This window comes from Tigriopus californicus, chromosome 6, assembly GCF_007210705.1.
Source record: "Tigriopus californicus strain San Diego chromosome 6, Tcal_SD_v2.1, whole genome shotgun sequence".
Lineage (NCBI taxonomy): Eukaryota > Metazoa > Arthropoda > Copepoda > Harpacticoida > Harpacticidae > Tigriopus > Tigriopus californicus.
In genome coordinates this window covers 2,785,097-2,803,101 of record NC_081445.1, presented here as the reverse complement: position 1 = coordinate 2,803,101, position 18,005 = coordinate 2,785,097, and the positions used below count along the sequence as shown (strand labels likewise).

The following is an 18,005-nucleotide window of genomic DNA, read 5'->3' as shown; positions in this document are numbered from 1 at the left end:
GTATTGAAAGCGGCTAAATATTTACTTTTTGAGAAAATGGTCAAAATATTAAAAAAAAGAATATCTTTATTGAAATTGAATGTTCTTACCCACTCTAATGATGACCCCTCATAAGTCAATTGTCCAACCACATCCTGGGTATGCATCTCCAATTTGGGCTCCCATGGACTCTGGTCATCTTCAAATAATAGAAAAGGTGTTGCGCTCCTTCCCTAGATACATCTTTGGCATGGCTGATCTTTCGTATTGAGAAAGATTGAAGGCACTTGGAGTCTACGGTATTCAACAAAGGTATGATCGATACCTTAATGTATATGTGTTCAAATGTATTCATGGTCTGTGCCCTTGAGAGGAGAGGAATATCAGGTAGCGAGAATGATGATAATAATTCTAGGAATCCAACACTGGATTAAGAAAATGATAATATGCTTGTGTAGTAAACTGGGGTCCGAAACCTAATAACCCTTTGACGTCGGATTTGAGGTGAGTCTTTTGTTTTACATCTGACCCTGCCTTTTCATTCAGGTAAGTATTTAGGTCACTGGGGTATTTTTCAAAACAGAAGAGGTGCTAAAAAACAAGACTCAAAGCGAAATATTTGGTAAAAAACTTTTCTAAGGTGTCAAAAAGACTTTTGCAAAAATAGAAAATTCTAAGATGGGAAAAAAATAAGTCCAAAAAGTAGGTTTTTATGTGGCTAGAATATATATCTTGAGTATGTTAGTGATTAGAACTGTGACAATTTATTAAGATACAGCTCTACTTGAACCATTTCGATCATGGATAAATGACCTGGAACTCAAATCTAATCCCGTAACAAAGAACTATTGAGCCTCTTAAGTACTGGAGACCTGCAAGATTTGATGGTGACGTCATCTTTCCCTCCTGCTTCAATGTCCCAATATGTCTGAGTGTCAAAAAAAGGCGTAATCTCTTATTTATTGGGGAGCTTTTTCTGATGCTTCGAGATTGGGAGAAACAAATATATTGCTTTATTGGCTTGGAGGGTAATATAATGATAACATTAAGTAGGTTGAATACCATCGCTCCATTACTATTTTGTTTATTTCCCTCTTTACTTCAGGGATCAACCACTGGAATCATGCGTCAGGGCTCCCTCAATTTAGTATCTCAGTAGAACTTGAAATTTTGAAAACGTGCGGAAATATAGCCCTGGTGTTAAAAATATTTGTTTAAAGACAAGTATTGTGGGGCCATGCTGACGATAATTTAATGGACTGATAATGCATGCCTTCGCAATTCGGGAATGCCACTTATCCTCTCAAGACATCCGATTCCTATTAGGCCGCTTGTGGGCGTTATAAAGATGGTAACATTTTCATTGCAGGTACTAACATCTTCACAACATCCTCATTTTTTGCAAACCCATTTCAATAGACCGTTTAACGGCTGAAGTTTTGGTCAAGCCAAGAAATATTTCCTAAACATCAGATCGAGTGAAATAAAAGTGGTGAGACAGAAAATAACAAGTGTTTGTTATTTGACTCTTTTAAGCTGCAGCTGCATGATGATCTCAGCACAAATTTGGGAGGTCACTGGGGTACTTTTTAAAACAGAAGAGGTACCAAAATAAATCAAGATACTACGCGACATACTAGACAAAACACTTTCATTTGGTTTAAAAATTTTTTTTTTTGTAATAATAGAAGTTCCAACGTAGGGAAATTCAGTACAAAAACAGCTTTTTTCCGGTCAAACACCATTATTTGAGCTTCTTAATGAGGAAAAACTGTGACAGTTTACAAAAGTACAATGCTTCATGAACCATGCCTTTCATGAATAAATAAATTGGAACTCGAATTCAATCCTTTAACAAGGAACTATTAAGTCTCAAAATTACGAGTGGCCTCTCAAAATTTGATGGTGACGTCTTCTTCCTTAAGCCTTCACTGGTTCAATGTCCTAATAGTCCTTTTCACTGAGTGGAGGAAGCGCCCTCTGCCTCGTTTAGGTACGAACAAACAAACGTTGAAACTAGGGCTCTCTAGTAGAAGAGTACCATCTGATCCAATGCCATCTTGTAAACCTGATTTAGATATGTTTTTAGACACAATTCCAGACCAGTCTTACGTACTGCTAATTCTAGTTCATTGCAGGATCAGATATTTTACCGTGCTTGACTTTGCCCACAATCCCGTGGGCAATTCATTATTGCCTTTCAATTTATTAATGGGGATTTCATCCCTTGTATCGGTGGACAATCCGAGAAGAAAAAAAATATACATCCTAAAGAAGGAAGCCCAGGGCTGAAAATTATGCTTGCTTTTAAAACCAAAGAAGGTGTTTGTGGTTCCAAATTTTGTTATATTCGCACTGCTTTATTGTTTATATTTCCTTTTTCAAATTCCGTTGAATTGAAAGACCTAAATCAAAGATAAATCTTCCTTGCACAAAATTTCGCAACTCTCCCCATATCCATCAATGACCTTATTCTCCATCATTATTTGATGAGCTTAGGAAATGATGACAGTTTTAGATGTGAAATATCTAAATAAAATGTGCTCCAGAAGAAGGTAATGCATGTGATACTTATACTTTGTAAGTATTTTGAAAGTCGCTAAACATTTGGAAAATACTTACAACACTTAATCAAATACTGTCGAAGATTATCGGTTTTGACGCGTTTGCGAAGACAGTTTCAAATTGCAACGAAAAATGAAACCGAAGTTAACGAATCCGCTTTTTGCGTCTGATTTTTCTAACTTAGCAAAATTGAATTTGCACCGCAACCAAATTATGATACCTCAACTTTGTCCAGATTCGAAATCTCCAACTTGAATATACTTATTTTGACTTATTTTGTTCTCATGTTCTGACTTGCAAATTGGAAACGTCTCCGTCATTTCGTGTTTCCACTTCTTTTTGAATACAATAGTATTAAATTTCAAAAAGGCATGAGACATGTTTTCCCGATATGAATGGTATTGTTGAAGAAGTTCAAATTTGGAAAAGAAATTATTTTCCAATTATTCATTTTCATTGGCTTAGACAAATGAGAATGGCCAAGAATGTAAGTAAGACAGTGCTGATTTACATACGTATATACAACACATTGATTAATTTAACTTTTCTATATTGGAGTTAAAATGGTAAAGCTGTTAGAAATAATGGTTGGATTTAAGGTAGATTCAAGACTCTCTCGATCAGGTCTTACCAAAAGGTCGGGGGGCCCTCGTCCCATTATAGCACCAAAGCTATACAAATAAACGTTATCAATTCTCATTAGTCATCAGTAAATCTAGGAGAAATCACTTGTTTTGCCGTCGAGCAACAAGCCAAGAGATTGGAATCAGTGATTGGAATGCGAGTAGCTGTCTGAAAACAAGTGAACGTGAAGATTTGCTCGTGTAAGGAAAACTAGTTTTGACAACCATCTGGAATTTACGCTCAACGACAAAACAAGTTACTTTTCCGACCCTTAGTCATGAGCATAACATGATTTAAGTTTCAGGACTGTTTGAAACAAAAATGAAACTATAAAGTACTGAAAAATATTGTCTTGATGAGGCAAAAAAAACCCTGAAAAATTGGTCATCTGAAATCTAGTAAAAGTACTTGTAACGAGTAACGCCATTACATTTCTTGGCGAGTAACGGTTATGCAACAAATTACTGTTTGGCCAAAGTATCTGTAACTAGCTCACGACTGAATCTCCACCCGTTTAATGATCAAATTAAAGGATCAGTTCTTTTATACATCAAATGAATGGTTCATTTAGCATTGCATTTGAATAAACTGTATCGGTTTCATTCATTAACATGCATAAGAACAACTTGTTAAAGGAAAAAAAAACTATTTTTGGACTAAGTTTTTCCTATCTTAGAATATTGTATATTTGCAGTAGGTTTTTTGAGACCTTAGAATAATTTTTAGTCGAATATTGAGAGTCGTATCCTGTTTTTTTTAGTACCTCTTCCGTATTGAAAAGTACCCCAATGACCTCCCAAAATTTGTGCTGACATCATTGTGCAGCTGCTACTTTAATGTCCCATATTGGGACATTAAAGTGGGCTCGTAATAGGCCACTTATGGGCCTTACAAATATGGAAACCTTTTCATTACAGGTACCAACTTTTTGACAACAGCCTGATTTTTCTACAAACCAATTTCAATACACCGCTGCAATCAAAACCAACGGCTTAAATTTAGGTCACGCCAAGTTATGGTAATTCAGGACTACTCTTTGGGCTACTATAACGGCTAATTTAGAGGGTAGTCCCAAATTATCGTCTGCCAAATTTCAAGCACACGCCAAAGAAAGAATAAGCAGGAAACGGTGTTTTGAAATTTCTAGAATTCAAAGTCCGATGCAGACTTCTAGGACGTCAAAAGGGCATCTATATTCGTGATATTTCCATGCCATTGACCCTCGTAAATTACGGTGGCACAATCAATTGTTGAGCTTTATTGCAAAAAACTGTTCAAAGGAGCAGGACAATCACGATCAAAATTAACACGCACCAATACTAGTGTAGCTTTTTGACTTTCAAGTGGATCCATACCTCCTGCAAGCGATGTGTTCCAACTTTGTCGTCACTTATCGGCCTTGCAAAAGGTATTGTCCTTCATGGCTCTGGATGGCCTCCTTGGTGGCCTCAAACCAAGGTCGGATATCCGAATATTTCATCAGGTCCGTGAAGGCGTCGCACCCTTCAATGGCACTCAGAACACCATACACGCCCAGGTCAGCCAAGTTGGGCTTGTCCCCGCCCATGAAACGCCCACCACGCTTCTTCACTTGTTTGGCCCAGTGATTGCAATCGTCATACAAGGAGGTTCGCACGTCATCCTTGAGGTGGTGTCGGCTCTTCAAGCGCTTGCCAATGATCCACATGACCAAGGCTCCGAAGTAGATCACCAAGTAACGTTCCCATGTGGCGAAATGCTCTTTCCAGTCACCCATTTCCTCAAACCAATAGAAGGCTTGCAAAGCTTCCGAAGGAGTTCGGTAAACATTAGGACTGGAAGAGAGATTCGAGAATGAATGAATGAACTTGTCATCCAATTGATTCAAGGACAAGGAGGCATAACACTTGTAGCTTATTGAGTTTCAGTACTCTCTGATAGTTTATTGATGTCGGAGTAGAAGTCATTCGTATGGATTTTTAGCTCGAGGTGAGATAGGTCAATCAATTACTTGAATTCCTTTCAAAACTTTGAAATGCATATCGAAGAAAATCCACAAAGGACCCGGGTATTTTTGAAGCATACATGACCAAAAGATTTCTTTTTTAGATCGCTTTCGTAGCGTTCAGAAATCGAATCCACTTCAGCAGACAAAAAGCTTCGAAAAAAATTGCATAATTAATTCCAAACACTTTTTACTCCCACTCATGACCCTCACTAAGCCTGAGAAAGGGAAATCAATTAACGAATACAGAGCCTTTAAAGACTGTCATGTCACGAAAATGTTGGTATTTCTCAGCAACAAGATAATTGGAGAATCTTCATCCCACTAAATTAGTGCATGCAGCCAAAAAGCTTTGGGAAGATGCAACCGAGAAGAGGCTTCATCAGCCTTCTCCATGGACTCATTAAGATTTCTTGGAAAAACGTGAGATGAATCGACGGTCATTATTTATTTTCAAGGCTAGTCTTGTGGCCTCACCCTTTGTTAAACACTGACCGACAACATCTTACAAAACTTGTAAATGATTCTAGTTCAAAGTTGGGACTTTGGTTTCAGATTCATTTAACGATGTCTTGTACCAGTCCCGAAACATCTTGTACACGTACGTGTACGCTTATTCAAAAGCCAACTTGTAGGATCATATCTATAATCCTTAATATGTGTTCAAAGTCGAGTAACCGAAAAAAAGTTCCTTGATGAACGAACTTTTGAACAAACAATAATTGTGTTGAAACGGTTCACTAAGATTTAATTGTTGTTTTGGTCCCCCTAACCTGAGGACAACAGACTTGAGGTTTTGAAAAGATTCGAGGCAATCGCTCGTGACGTTTATTTGGCTCCAAAGTGAAATTATGACAATTTTCCAAATTGATAGATTTCCTGAAGGCTCATAAAAAAAAAAAATTTTTTTCACGATGTACAAACATGTCGCTCTTATTGCACTGATTGCATTTCATTGATTCTTACGCACATTCATTTGATCTCCTTGTCCTTGAAAATGACTAATTGCATTGAAAAGGCGCTTGAGACGCATCTCAAAAGCTAATAATGTTTTGTGCAACGATCTACAAAGTTACCACCCAAACCTTACCTGAGCTTATGAACGAGTTCATCGTCCACCCATCGTCTCCATTTCCGTTCATTGACAATGTCTTCTTTGGTTCGATGTGTGGGAGCGTCCTTGTACATCAAGAAGTACTTGTTCATGACGTCCATTTTCTCCTTGCCGTCGTGGTCTCGATAGTTGATCCGCGGGAAACACGAAACCACCTCCAAAAGGCCTGACCAGAAATTGAATGAGTTGTAATTAGAGGGAAGATTGGGAAGTTTGCCTTGCACATAATTCAACGTTTTAGCTGAAAAAACGTTTTCATGATGCTTTGTTCAAATGCCATATATTTCTTCAATTCAGACCGAGAAAACCACAAATTCATCATCAACATGGCACTTTCATGAAGTTCAAGGAACTTTGATTGAGTTCATTAATATCAAACATTGAAACATCTATAACAATGAAACTGGCAGCAAGATTGAACTATATTCAGTAAACTTTATAGATCCCTTCAAAATGACGTTTCATGTCGGGGAAAATCAGTTCTCCATATGGCAGGAGAATTGGATATCGCCTCTATTATTGTGTTTTTACTATTATAATTTTAGGCATTGCATCAGTTAGGAAGATGTGAAAAGACAGAAATAACAAATAATTCGATTTTAAGTGCGCTGTCCAACATATGCATTACATAAAATAACATACATAATATAATAATATAACATGCATAAATAATGTCAAAATATAAAAAAGTAGCATTTGACATTTCAGTGTTAAGGGTACGAAGCTAAAATTGAAACAGGTTGGAGGGTACGCCAGTGAATTCCAAGCAAGACCTTGGTCACAAATTCAACTTCAAATGAAATGTAAAACACATGTCTCAGGAGCTTTCGAAGCATCTGGGATATTCCCTACAATCATTTTTTGTTTACTTACTTTGCGATTTGTCCGTGAGGAAACTGGCCATGGCCGAAATGATCATGGTGGAGTCGGTCAGCTTCATTTTCTGACCGCTAGGCGTCTCAGCCACCAATATGGGCACTTTCTTATAATCCGACCATTTTACCTGCAAAAAACAACTCCACTATAAATCCATAAAACCTTGGAGCTCATCAGAAGAGAAATTAACTGTCATTGTAAACATTCCAATGCCATCAAGATAGTCAAGAAGCATCTGGAGTGATATAAGTTGATAACTCTATCCCTTTAACAACACCTTGTTTAACTCGCAATTTCTTTGTATTTATTGAAGTTGTGCTCACAAAGGTACTTGAGTGGAAGTCGCTCTTTCACAAAATTAAGATCAAGATGGCTAGTGACCTTTTCACATATTCATACATTAACCTGTCTTTAACACTATTATTTTCAACAACAAGAAAAATCTTATTTTTCCACGCACTCTTTTCTTTTTCATTCACAAACCAATATTTCAGATAATTACCAAAAGGCCTCTTTCATTTAGTTTTTCAGAATAAAACAGAACTTAAATTAAGAATGAAAAATATCACCAAGCCCACCTGAGTGCGGGTCACAGAGTTGACCTCAATGACGTCATAGCTCAGGCCATAATAGTCCAACAAAGCCCGTGTCTTGCAGCAAAACGGACATGGTTGGTACTGAAACAAGGTAAGTTTAAGGCCAGTCTGGTCACTGGGGTTAACAAATCGCCGGGCAACTTTCAATTCAGGCACTTCCTCTTTTAACAAAAAGTCCTCCGGCGAAGTTTGAGGGTTGCCAATAGGTGGCGCTTTGGCCGCCTTCGACCTTTCATAGAGGGCGTAGCCTGTCCCGACGATGACGCTGCCAATGACAACTTTCAATAAATGGGATTTCTTTGACGAGGAGGGAGGAACTTTGGCAGAGGGTGGACTTTGATTGGTGGAATACAATTTAGAAACAAAAGGCTTATGTTGTTGAGCCAAGCGGCTAAACGAATGGGAGTGAAGAATGGGCCGGGTGATGCACGCCCCTTGTCTCAGCCGTGACACGACGTACATTGTGTGGAGGAGGACACTACAGATTCATAAACTAAACACAAGATAGGAGGGATGCACGGGTGTTACTTTTGTAACATGTTGTTGATGCACAAGAGGACATGCACAACAGCTGGTCAGGCTTGCCACTCAGTAGATTTAAGATCGTGCCAAACGGGGGCGTGATTCACACCAATTCTTGTGATTAAGTGAAGTGGACGACAAATATAGGGTTTCTGGAGGGAGCAAAATTGCAGGCAAGCTGTTAATGCAACATGCCCAAGCAAGGATTGTATTTCACTTTCGATTATATTTAATGGATTGTTTGAGCAAACAGTATTATGATATTGTGCCACGATAGCAGTACAACATCTGAACTACAAAAGTGACATTAAAAATGTTTTATAATACAGCTGTTTCTTGAAAATCTACTTGAATCACAGTAGGAGATAACTATTATAGCTGTTTCTGCCCACATCTGGGTGCAATACTTGACTTTTTGTTTTCTATCTTTATTTCACAAGCCCTAGTTATCACTGATTTAGCTTGCCCAAAGAAAATTGTTTTGTACCAGTCAATGAGGTCCTTATCTGGCAATGCATGCCAAAATTGCATCAGGGATATTAAAAGCTATTTGTGAATTGATCAACATGAAAAGTGATACATAAAATAGCAAACGCTCAATGACCTTTGGATCAACTCCTTTGAATACTCTACTCATAGAAAATGGAGGTAAAGATATTGAGTAGGTCTCATCTATGAAAGATTTAGGTGTAGTTTTAAAGCTTTTAAAATGTGTGGTTGGATGTATCGCGAGTTTAAGTCCAGAGATAGCATCACGATGCTAACTCTGTACAAGTTGATTGTTCAACCGCATCTTGAATATGCTTCAACCCATTTGGGCTCCCATGAGTTCAGCAGGTTTGCAAAAGCTCGAGCAGGCCCAAAGATGTTTTTCCAGGAACATTAAGGATATGAGAGAGCTCTCGTTTTTGGAGAGGTTAGAAAGGTTGGGACTCTTCAGTATTCAGCGAAGGTACGAAAGGTGTCTGATACTGTACGTTTTCAAAAGCAAATTAAAAAAAATCTGAAGGCTTTTATGAATATGGCTAGTATGACAAAGTTATATGTCTTACTGCCCAAAATTTCAAGAAATGCTTGCGTATTTGATGATGGTTTTGTAAATCACATTTGGGTTTTAACCAAGATGTATCAAGATGACACTTAATAGAACAAGGCCAAAACATTCCCATTTGCAAGGGATATCTCAAACTGGCATCACTGTGTTTTGGCAGCGTTGCAGTTGCAAATTAAAGGACTCCATCGTAAAGCCCTTTGGAGGGTTATCACTCAACCTGATGAATGAAGGGAGACATTCCAGAACTCAATTTCATATTTTTTCGTTTGATTTCGACCTCCCTTGAATCGAACGGACTTTTACGAGTCCGATTTTGGTTGCGTGATCACAAAAACGTGGCATTGCGTTGGATAGAAGGTTTGATGCACACCAAAAGAGAAGAGATCTGTTCTCAATACAAAAATCGCCTAGAAATGGAGTCTCTTCCATCTGTGATATCCGGTAGTTGCAAGAGGGAACGCCCAATCATTAAGTGTGCCGGGGTTATTGGCTTGCAAACCTCATCATCTCACGCCTTGGTATGTGAGGGCCGAGAATTTAATGTGCCTCAATTTCAGTCAAACTGTAGTCATCTCCGAATATGATAGAAGTGGATCTCCCCGAGAACCTCCGCAAGAGGTTTCTTCAAGCTTCTATTCAATCGCTCCCAAACGCGCCCCGATGTGGTGCTCTTTCCGAGATAAAATTTCCACTTAATGTCTCTGTTGGTCAGGAATCTTTGAGGGGCGCCGGAATCAATCTCAATCTTGTTCACTTTTGCGTAAGCTTGTCTCAGAAGTTTGTTTGCCTTGATGAAGCACTTCGTGTTGTCACTAAATATAGTTGATGGGGTACCTCTCTGTTTATCTTTCTCGTCAAGCTCTCAGAAATTCCTCCGTACTCATGTCATTAGTCATCTCAAAATGAATCCCCCGCTGGCTGCGCACGTAAAGACGCAAATATATGCTTTCTTGGAGTGTCCTGGCCACCGAGGATGAAAAGAGGTCCGGTAAAATCCAAGCCAATGTGGGTGAAGGCTGGAGCAATTGACACTCGTTCCTTTGGGAGGATTCCCATCCGTTGTTGCATTGGCTTAGTCTGATATTGCGACATATGACACACTTTCTGAGCACTTTTTCTCACCTCTGTTCTTCCACGTACTATGTGGAATTTGCTTCGCAACAGAACTAACGTCGTCTCGTGGGCGGCGTGTGCGTGTCTTTCATGCACAGATTGGATTAGAAGGCCCACCAAAGGATCATTTGGGGGTAAAATTATTGGATTCTTCGTCTCAGCCTCACAATCTGATAGTTGTATCCGGTCACTGTGACTAAGATCTTTCTCTGCTTGACACATAGTCGGGTTCAGAGTAGTAAGTTACTGTCCTTGCAATCGCTCTGCCCGTGGAAAGCTCTTGAAACTCCGGAAAGTTACTGTAATTGAATGATGCGACAAATCCGCACTTCAGCTTGCGAAATCTCTTCAGAGGACAGTTCATTGAAATTCACCGACTGCGAGGGAACGTGTTTCTCCAGCGCATTATCCTCGCAACCACTCTCACCAACTTGCGAAACGAAGAAATTTCGCTAAAAACTGGGGCGTAATTTCGAGCAGGTGGTAACCATTGCCATCGATTGAGGACATCTTTCTTGGTTCATTTCTATTTCACGATCACTCGGCAATTTTCCGAACAAATTGGGCCATAACTTCCTCCCTTCCTTCAGCCAAGCAGGGCCCTTCCAGTACATCGAAAAGTGCTCTAATCTCTGCCAGAGATGCACCTCTACTCAGTAGATCACTTGGATTATCGGTGCCCAAGCAATGAAACCACTCAGGACACTTCAGAGTCGTTATGAATTTCTTTGTACTCGGTTTTCACGAACGTCTTCCACTCAGAACTTGATTTACTCAACTGCAAGACGATAGCAGAGTCTGTGAAGTAGGTTTTGACAGAAACCGACCAATCAAGGCTTCCCCACAAATTTCACACAACCGGCAGAGTAGGTGTGCAGCAGCAACTCAGCCTGGCTATTGACTTGAATTTCAGTGGTGCCACCTGGATTTAGAGATCAGAAAAGATATGGATACAGACCCATCCGGTTTCCCAATCCGAGCGTACACCACAGCTCCATAAGCCACTTCGCTAGCGTCTCCAAAATCCCACAAGTTCTATCTGCTGGTTCCACATGGGCGGTTCCAATCCATCGTGGAATCCCGACGTTGGGTAATGACGGCACTTCTCGGCACCAGGCACGAACGATTCGGCGATTTTACCCACTTTCACTTCATCCCACGACCATCTCTGTTTCCCAACTCCTGCATTAAGATCTTGGCCCTGATAACGAATGGCCCGAAGTACCCCAAACACGTCGAATATTGATGCATGATAAGCCAAAATTCTTCTCTTTGTAACCGGAAGATCCCTCCCACATTTCTCTCATAAGGATCTCGCTCATTTTCATGAGAACATGTCGCAACTCGTGTCCCATTGGAGGCCAAATGTCGATGTAGAACTCTGACATTCAACCCCACTATCCAAATCGACCACAATCCAGGCCTTCGTTTTTCTGGCGAGATTGCCCCATCAACCCTTCTGGAGTTTGATGCAAACTTCGTGATTTCCCATCCTCCCTCAGCAAAGAGACCCTGCAATGAAGAACACAACGCGGTGCCTCTTTATCATTGTGAGCTCCCGTGACAACGTCATCCACAAAGATGTTCTTGGTAACTTCTTTGCACGCCCTTGGATGCTTCTTCCCCATTTCAGTCGAAGTCACATGCCTATTGACGGTGTTCATTGCCAAAAAGGGGCTGCAAGTGACTCCAAACATGATGGTGGTCATGGCAAAGAGTCTGTGGGGGAATTGTCTGGTCACAATCTCTCCGAGAAACAGCTGATATCGATGGTCACTTTCCCGAATGTTGGTTTGACAAACATTTTCTTGATGTCACCAGATATCGCGACGTGGTGCGTTCGAAATCTCAGGAGGATTTGGACCATGTCATTCTGAAGGGCTGGACCCAGTAGTAAAACATCGTTAAGTGATACCCCATGTGGTCCCGCTGAGCTCGTATTAAATACCACTCTCAGTTCGGTAGAAACATTATCTCGTCTTAAGATGCCGTGATGAGGAACATAATAGATTTCCCCTTTCTTTAGTTCCTCCAATTCTTTATCTTCAATCATCCGTGCAAACCCGTTCGACAGGTATTCTTGAATAGATTTGGTGTACTTCTTTTTTTGTCCGGATCCTTTAGCAATTTTCTCTCGGTTGATTCCAGTTGACGGTTTGCACTTCCATAATTTATTCCACAAACGCTCCCTATCTTTTTTAAATGGCAAACCCACCTCGTAACGCCCCCGGAGCATTTTTTGAAGTACCTGTCGAACATCTCAATTGCATCCACATCATCTTGGTCTTCACCACACTTTTGTCCATGATCCCGATACACTCCACCTCCCAAATTCTCTCCAACAGATTCTCGATCGAAGAATCACTCTTCAAGTGTTGGCCCAACTCTCTCACATTATTAGGGAGAGTGATCAGCATACAGTTCGATAAGCTCTTCCCTAGCGGTGAGCCCCACGTTCCCGTCAGTACGGGGCCAAATGTTGTGTCTAACTTGAACAGCTCAGTAGCTTTAACAGGTGCTGTCCCACGTATAATTTTCCAGCAATGATCTACACTCAGTAGAATGTCCAATTTGACTACTTCTTCGGTTAACATTGCATCCAGGTCCAAGCCTTCGAATTGCGGGATCGGTTTCAAGTCGACGTTAATTGGAGGAATGGGTGAGCATATCATTCCAGATTTAACAATCGCTTGCACTTCAATTTCTTCACCGTCCAAAACGCAAGGCAATAGCTCAAACTGACTACATCCGCCCGACCAGCGGATATCTTCCCCAAAATCCGTGAACTTCCATAGGGAAGCTCTCCACCACAATAGGACCCAGTTCTCTCGGAGACCTGTCTGGTTATGTACGAATGGGCGGCAAATGAGTCCAATCCAATCCTCACTTCCTTGTACCGCGCTCCCTTCGAATTTTTGCAATCACTGTTGGCAGTAAACGACCTTTTTGAGACACGTTTCCCACTTCCCCCTTGGAGAACTCAATAAGGGCCGGCGTGCTTCCCGGTTTTGGAATTTCGCGATGCAGAAGTGCATGATGATTGCTCCCACATGATTTTACTGAACAGACTTGTTGACATGACCTCCCGTGGTATCCTGGTCCAAACCTCCATCCCAGACACCGGAAGCAGACTCGGTACATCTGCGAATTGGTTGAGAACTCATTCCACCTTGTATCAACGCTCATAGCCCGAAACTTTGGACATGTTACAACCTTATGAGGCATACCGCAGCAATGGGCACCTTAAAGGGCTTCTGGCTCGTTGCTTCCAAGCGACTAAATTTTTGGCTTGAGAAAGTAAGTCTTCAGCTCCCATTCCTCTCTGATATCTTGGGGGAGTTTCGATTCCAAGATTGGTAGAAGCAACATATTGATCGTTGGGTTCCCTTTTGGCTTTTTATTCCGGCTAGTCGATTGCAAATTGATCTCTCATCAGCCGCAATGCTTTGTGATCCGAAAGAATTAGAGAACTTGCTTGATCCAGAATCGAATGAAACAATGTGTCTAAACACCAAGCGGTTCCGACCAAATCGCTTGAGAATGTTCTGGACCGCATTCTCGTAATGATCGGCGGTACTTGGCATCCCAGAGAGGGCTTCAGCGGCAGGACCTCGCAAGGCTTTCAAGTAAGTTTTGCATCTTATAAAACCTGCTCACCGTCTTGTTTTTGGGGCACTTTTGCTTCAAACTCTTCCCAAAATGCAGAAAAGTGGAGAGGATTTCCATCGAATACCGGTGGCTTGAACCGCTGCCAAGCTCTGGCCTTGGCTTTGTCTTCCTCATGTTTTTTTGCTTCGTAGATGTATGATTGGCTTGGCACTCATACTCATCGCAATCCTTGCCAATTTCCGCGGCAAAACTTTGCATCTATCCTTCAAATCATTTCCATCCATCCAATCGACCTTGTTCTCGACAAAGGTCTTGAAGTGCTCTTCTTGCTTCCGTAATTTAGACAGGTGGGTCTCAACTACAACTCGATTACGATCTTGTTTTATCGAGAGTTGAAGCTTGTCCAAAGCACTCTGCAACCTTTCTTCGTGTTGTCTGAAGGCCGCTTTAATTCTAATTGGGTCTATTCCCCCACTTTCTTATCGACGTCGCTCCCCGTCTTCTGTTCAGGGCTTGGACTTCCAAACTCGATATTTTTCTCAGGAGCTCTTCTTCACGGGTGGCGTTGCTTCTCTGAACCTCTTGGATCAAAGCTTGAACCCCCTGTAAGATACCAGATTGGGTCTCACCCCCTCTAATTCTGAAGGAAGACACACCTCGCGTAGGAGGGGCGGCCGAGAAGGCCAAGGCGTTCCTTGGGCCAGCAATCTCTGAAGAATATCGGGTAGTTGTTCGGGTCTGGTTTTCTCCGTTGGGTTCTTGATAAGTCAACCCTGCGAGGGACCCGCTCAACCCGGGCTGATCTCTCGAGAGCTCCGCGTCACTCTCGAGTTCACTGAAATCGACTCTTCGAAAGAATCCAGATTTCTCTTGAAACTCACAATCCGGTCCACCAACGCACTCTTCTTCTTCCGGACGTGGGCAGGTCCAAATCATGGCATTCCCTCCGTAGTTGAGGAACGGTCTTCCTCCTTAATTGGCTCTCCAACATGGCCAACTGGGGACCTTCGGCAATTTCGGGCGTGTCCATTCCTGACGTCCTGACATGACTTCGCACCTCACACCTATTCTTGGAATCGTTTTGAAAAATGTGCTATGACGTTATGGATTCAAGATAATCAGGGCCTCGGTTTGTCACTTTTCCTTTCTTTTATTAGTCAAGGGTTTCAAAACGTAGGCTCCATAGAATCAATTGGTTTAAAATGGCCGAATGTCAGGTGGCAACGCATGCTCATCCCTCGTCTCAATCAGGGTCGCGGAACTCTCCTTCCAGAGCGGGTGACAGATTGTGAATAGTTGCAAACTAGCAAAAAGGCTAACGAGCACTTCGAATCCAGTAATTGTGGCTAGTCTCCAAAAAAAGTTGGACGTAGTTCAGGGTAATATTCCATCGAATATGACCAGTTACAAACTGAGAGTAAGGTGGTTCAGGAGGTCAGGTCGAATCCGAAGGCATTTTGCTCTTATGCGAACTCTAAGAGAAAAATGAAACACTCTGTTGGGCCATTTGAGGTTGATGGGGAAGCCATTAGCGATGTAAGAGACTATGGCTAACATGCTTGGAGATCAGTTCTCCAGTGTGTTTTCAACCCCACTGAGTTCGGAAGCAACAGCTCATTGCTCTGAAGATGAGTCTGTTGAGATTGACATGGTTAGTCAAGCTGAGCGTTTAGATGATCTTGTAGTCACAGATCAAATGCTTTAGAGGCCATCAGGAACTTGGGCTTTCGAGCTCTCCTGGTTCTGATGGCGTGACATCTCAGTTTCTGATGAGATGCTCACTGGTTCTCGCTCCTGTTTTCTCGTACTTGATGCGTTGCATCTTGGATCAGGGCAAGTTTCCATCTTCACTAAAGTTAGCTCATGTGGTTCCAAATTTTTAAAGGGGGAGATAAGTCGCTCCCCAGTAATTACAGGCCGATTTCTCTCACTTCGAATATTGCGAAGGTGTTTGAGAAGATCATGAAGTTCAAACTTGTTGAATTTCTTGATATTCATGAAGTCCTTCCTCCTAGCCAGCATGGGTTCCGAGCACATTTTAGCACGGTTACCCAACTGATTGAACATATTGAGCGGGTTATTGAGGGACTAGAGAGCCATGATACAGTTGATGTTGTTTATCTCGACTTTGCCAAGGCCTTTGACAAGGTAGATCATGGTCTTTTATTTAACAGGCTCCATGAGATTGGGATCCAAGGCAAGGTTCTCAATTGCTTAAAAAGTTTCATTTCTGGTAGGAAGCAATTGGTTAAGGTTGAGGGATCCCTTAGTGACATACATAATGTCAAGTCAGGTGTTCCCCAGGGTTCGATCTTAGGGCCCTCTTGTTTATAATTTTCGTTGCCCCGCTTCTAAAGCTTAGTATTACTGCCAATCTCTCTTCTTATGCTGACGATACAAAGTTAGTTTCTGGTAGGAATGGCCAAGATTCCAGTAGCCTTGCAAAGGACTTAGATCGAATCTGCTCTTGGGTAACTGAGAGTAATATGGCCCTGAACGGAATGAAATTCCGCTCAATGACATTTGGGTCAACTCCTTTAAATACTCCACTCGTAGATAATGGAGGTAAAGATATTGAGCAGGTCTCATCTATGAAAGATCTAGGTGTAGTCCTCCAAAATAATGGAAAGTTCGATGAACATATCCAGTTGAAGGTGGGTAAAGCTTTTCAAATGTGTGGTTGGATATATCGCACGTTTAAGTCCAGAGATAGCATCACGATGCTAACTCTGTACAAGTCGATTGTTCAGCTGCATCTTGAATATGCCTCGACCATTTGGGCTCCAATGAGTTCAGCAGGTTTGCAAAAGGTCGAGCAAGTCCAAAGATGTTTCACTAGGAACATCAAGGATTGAGAGAGCTCTCATATTGGGAGAGGTTTAAAAGTTGGGACTGTACAGTGTTCAGAGAAGGTACGAAAGGTATCTGATACTGTACGTCTTCAAAGTATCCATGAGCTTTGTCCCAACCCTGGGTTTAGGGTCAATTCTAGTGACCGTAGAGGTTTAATGTGCGTTTTGAGAGCACCTTCAAGCCCTCAAGAATCCAGGCTAGCTCGAACAATGAAGTCCATATCTCTTCTTTCTCGGGCTCCTTCATTGTTTAATTTGCTTCCCTCTGATATTCGTAGGGAATACGTAGGCCTTGTTGATCCGGTAGCATTTTCAGGTCAGACTTGGACAAATTTTTAGATAGCATACCAGATGAACCGTACATTCAAGGCTAGCTTGGTCTGCCAACTCAAATTCGTTGCTAGACCAAATATCATATAAAAATTGAAAGGTAATAAATAGACGAATTATAACCTTTCATTTTAATAGTACTGGGGATTACATTCCCTGTAGCCGTTAGAAACGCCCGTGAAAAAAAAACCAAAAAAAAAAAGAATTTTAGTAAAACTGAAGATTATGTGGTCCCACAACATACATAACAATGCCAATTCGAATTTGGTCGTTGACCTTTGGGGTATTGCCATCTAGTGGTCACTTTCCAGAACATGATCCTGCAGCTGTTTCTTCTCAAGGTTCATTCACTTTAAAAGAAAATTTATTTTAAACGGATCATATGCTATCATTTTTGTGAACCCTATTTCTTTGACCAGACTGGTTAATATACAATTGACTAGTATGCAAGAAGTGAGCACAAGTATGTGCTCAATCAATACAGCACATCTCCTCACATGAAGGGGTTGAGGGTCTGTAGTATTGCCTATATATACCGCTGTATACCCGGCGCCTTATGTGTAACGTACCGTATATTTCTCTCTCTCAACTGATACGATCAAATACACACACACTTGTTTTCGCTTCCACCACACGTGTCTCATCTTCGTCCTCCATCCTCATCGAGGCCACGCCCTCCCATCCTCCATGGCGCAGTTCTAGTCTTTGAACAACGCTCACGCCACACGCCCACAATTCTGCCACTTCAATTACTTCTCGTATTTCTTCTGTCATCTTTGCCGATATC

At 41.4% G+C, this 18,005-nt stretch overlaps 1 protein-coding gene across 1 annotated transcript; it reads right to left on the bottom strand.

The window, feature by feature from the left end:
• Positions 1-4,397: 4,397 nt before the first annotated feature.
• On the bottom strand, positions 4,398-8,337 carry LOC131882298 (prostaglandin E synthase 2-like). Its single transcript, XM_059229401.1, has 4 exons — positions 7,721-8,337; positions 7,140-7,269; positions 6,243-6,432; positions 4,398-4,982 (listed from the first exon to the last, which is right to left on the bottom strand). Exons 1-4 carry the CDS (start codon positions 8,198-8,200, stop codon positions 4,559-4,561), a joined length of 1,224 nt encoding a protein of 407 aa, XP_059085384.1. The 5' UTR covers positions 8,201-8,337; the 3' UTR covers positions 4,398-4,558.
• Between the last annotated feature and the right edge of the window lie 9,668 nt (positions 8,338-18,005).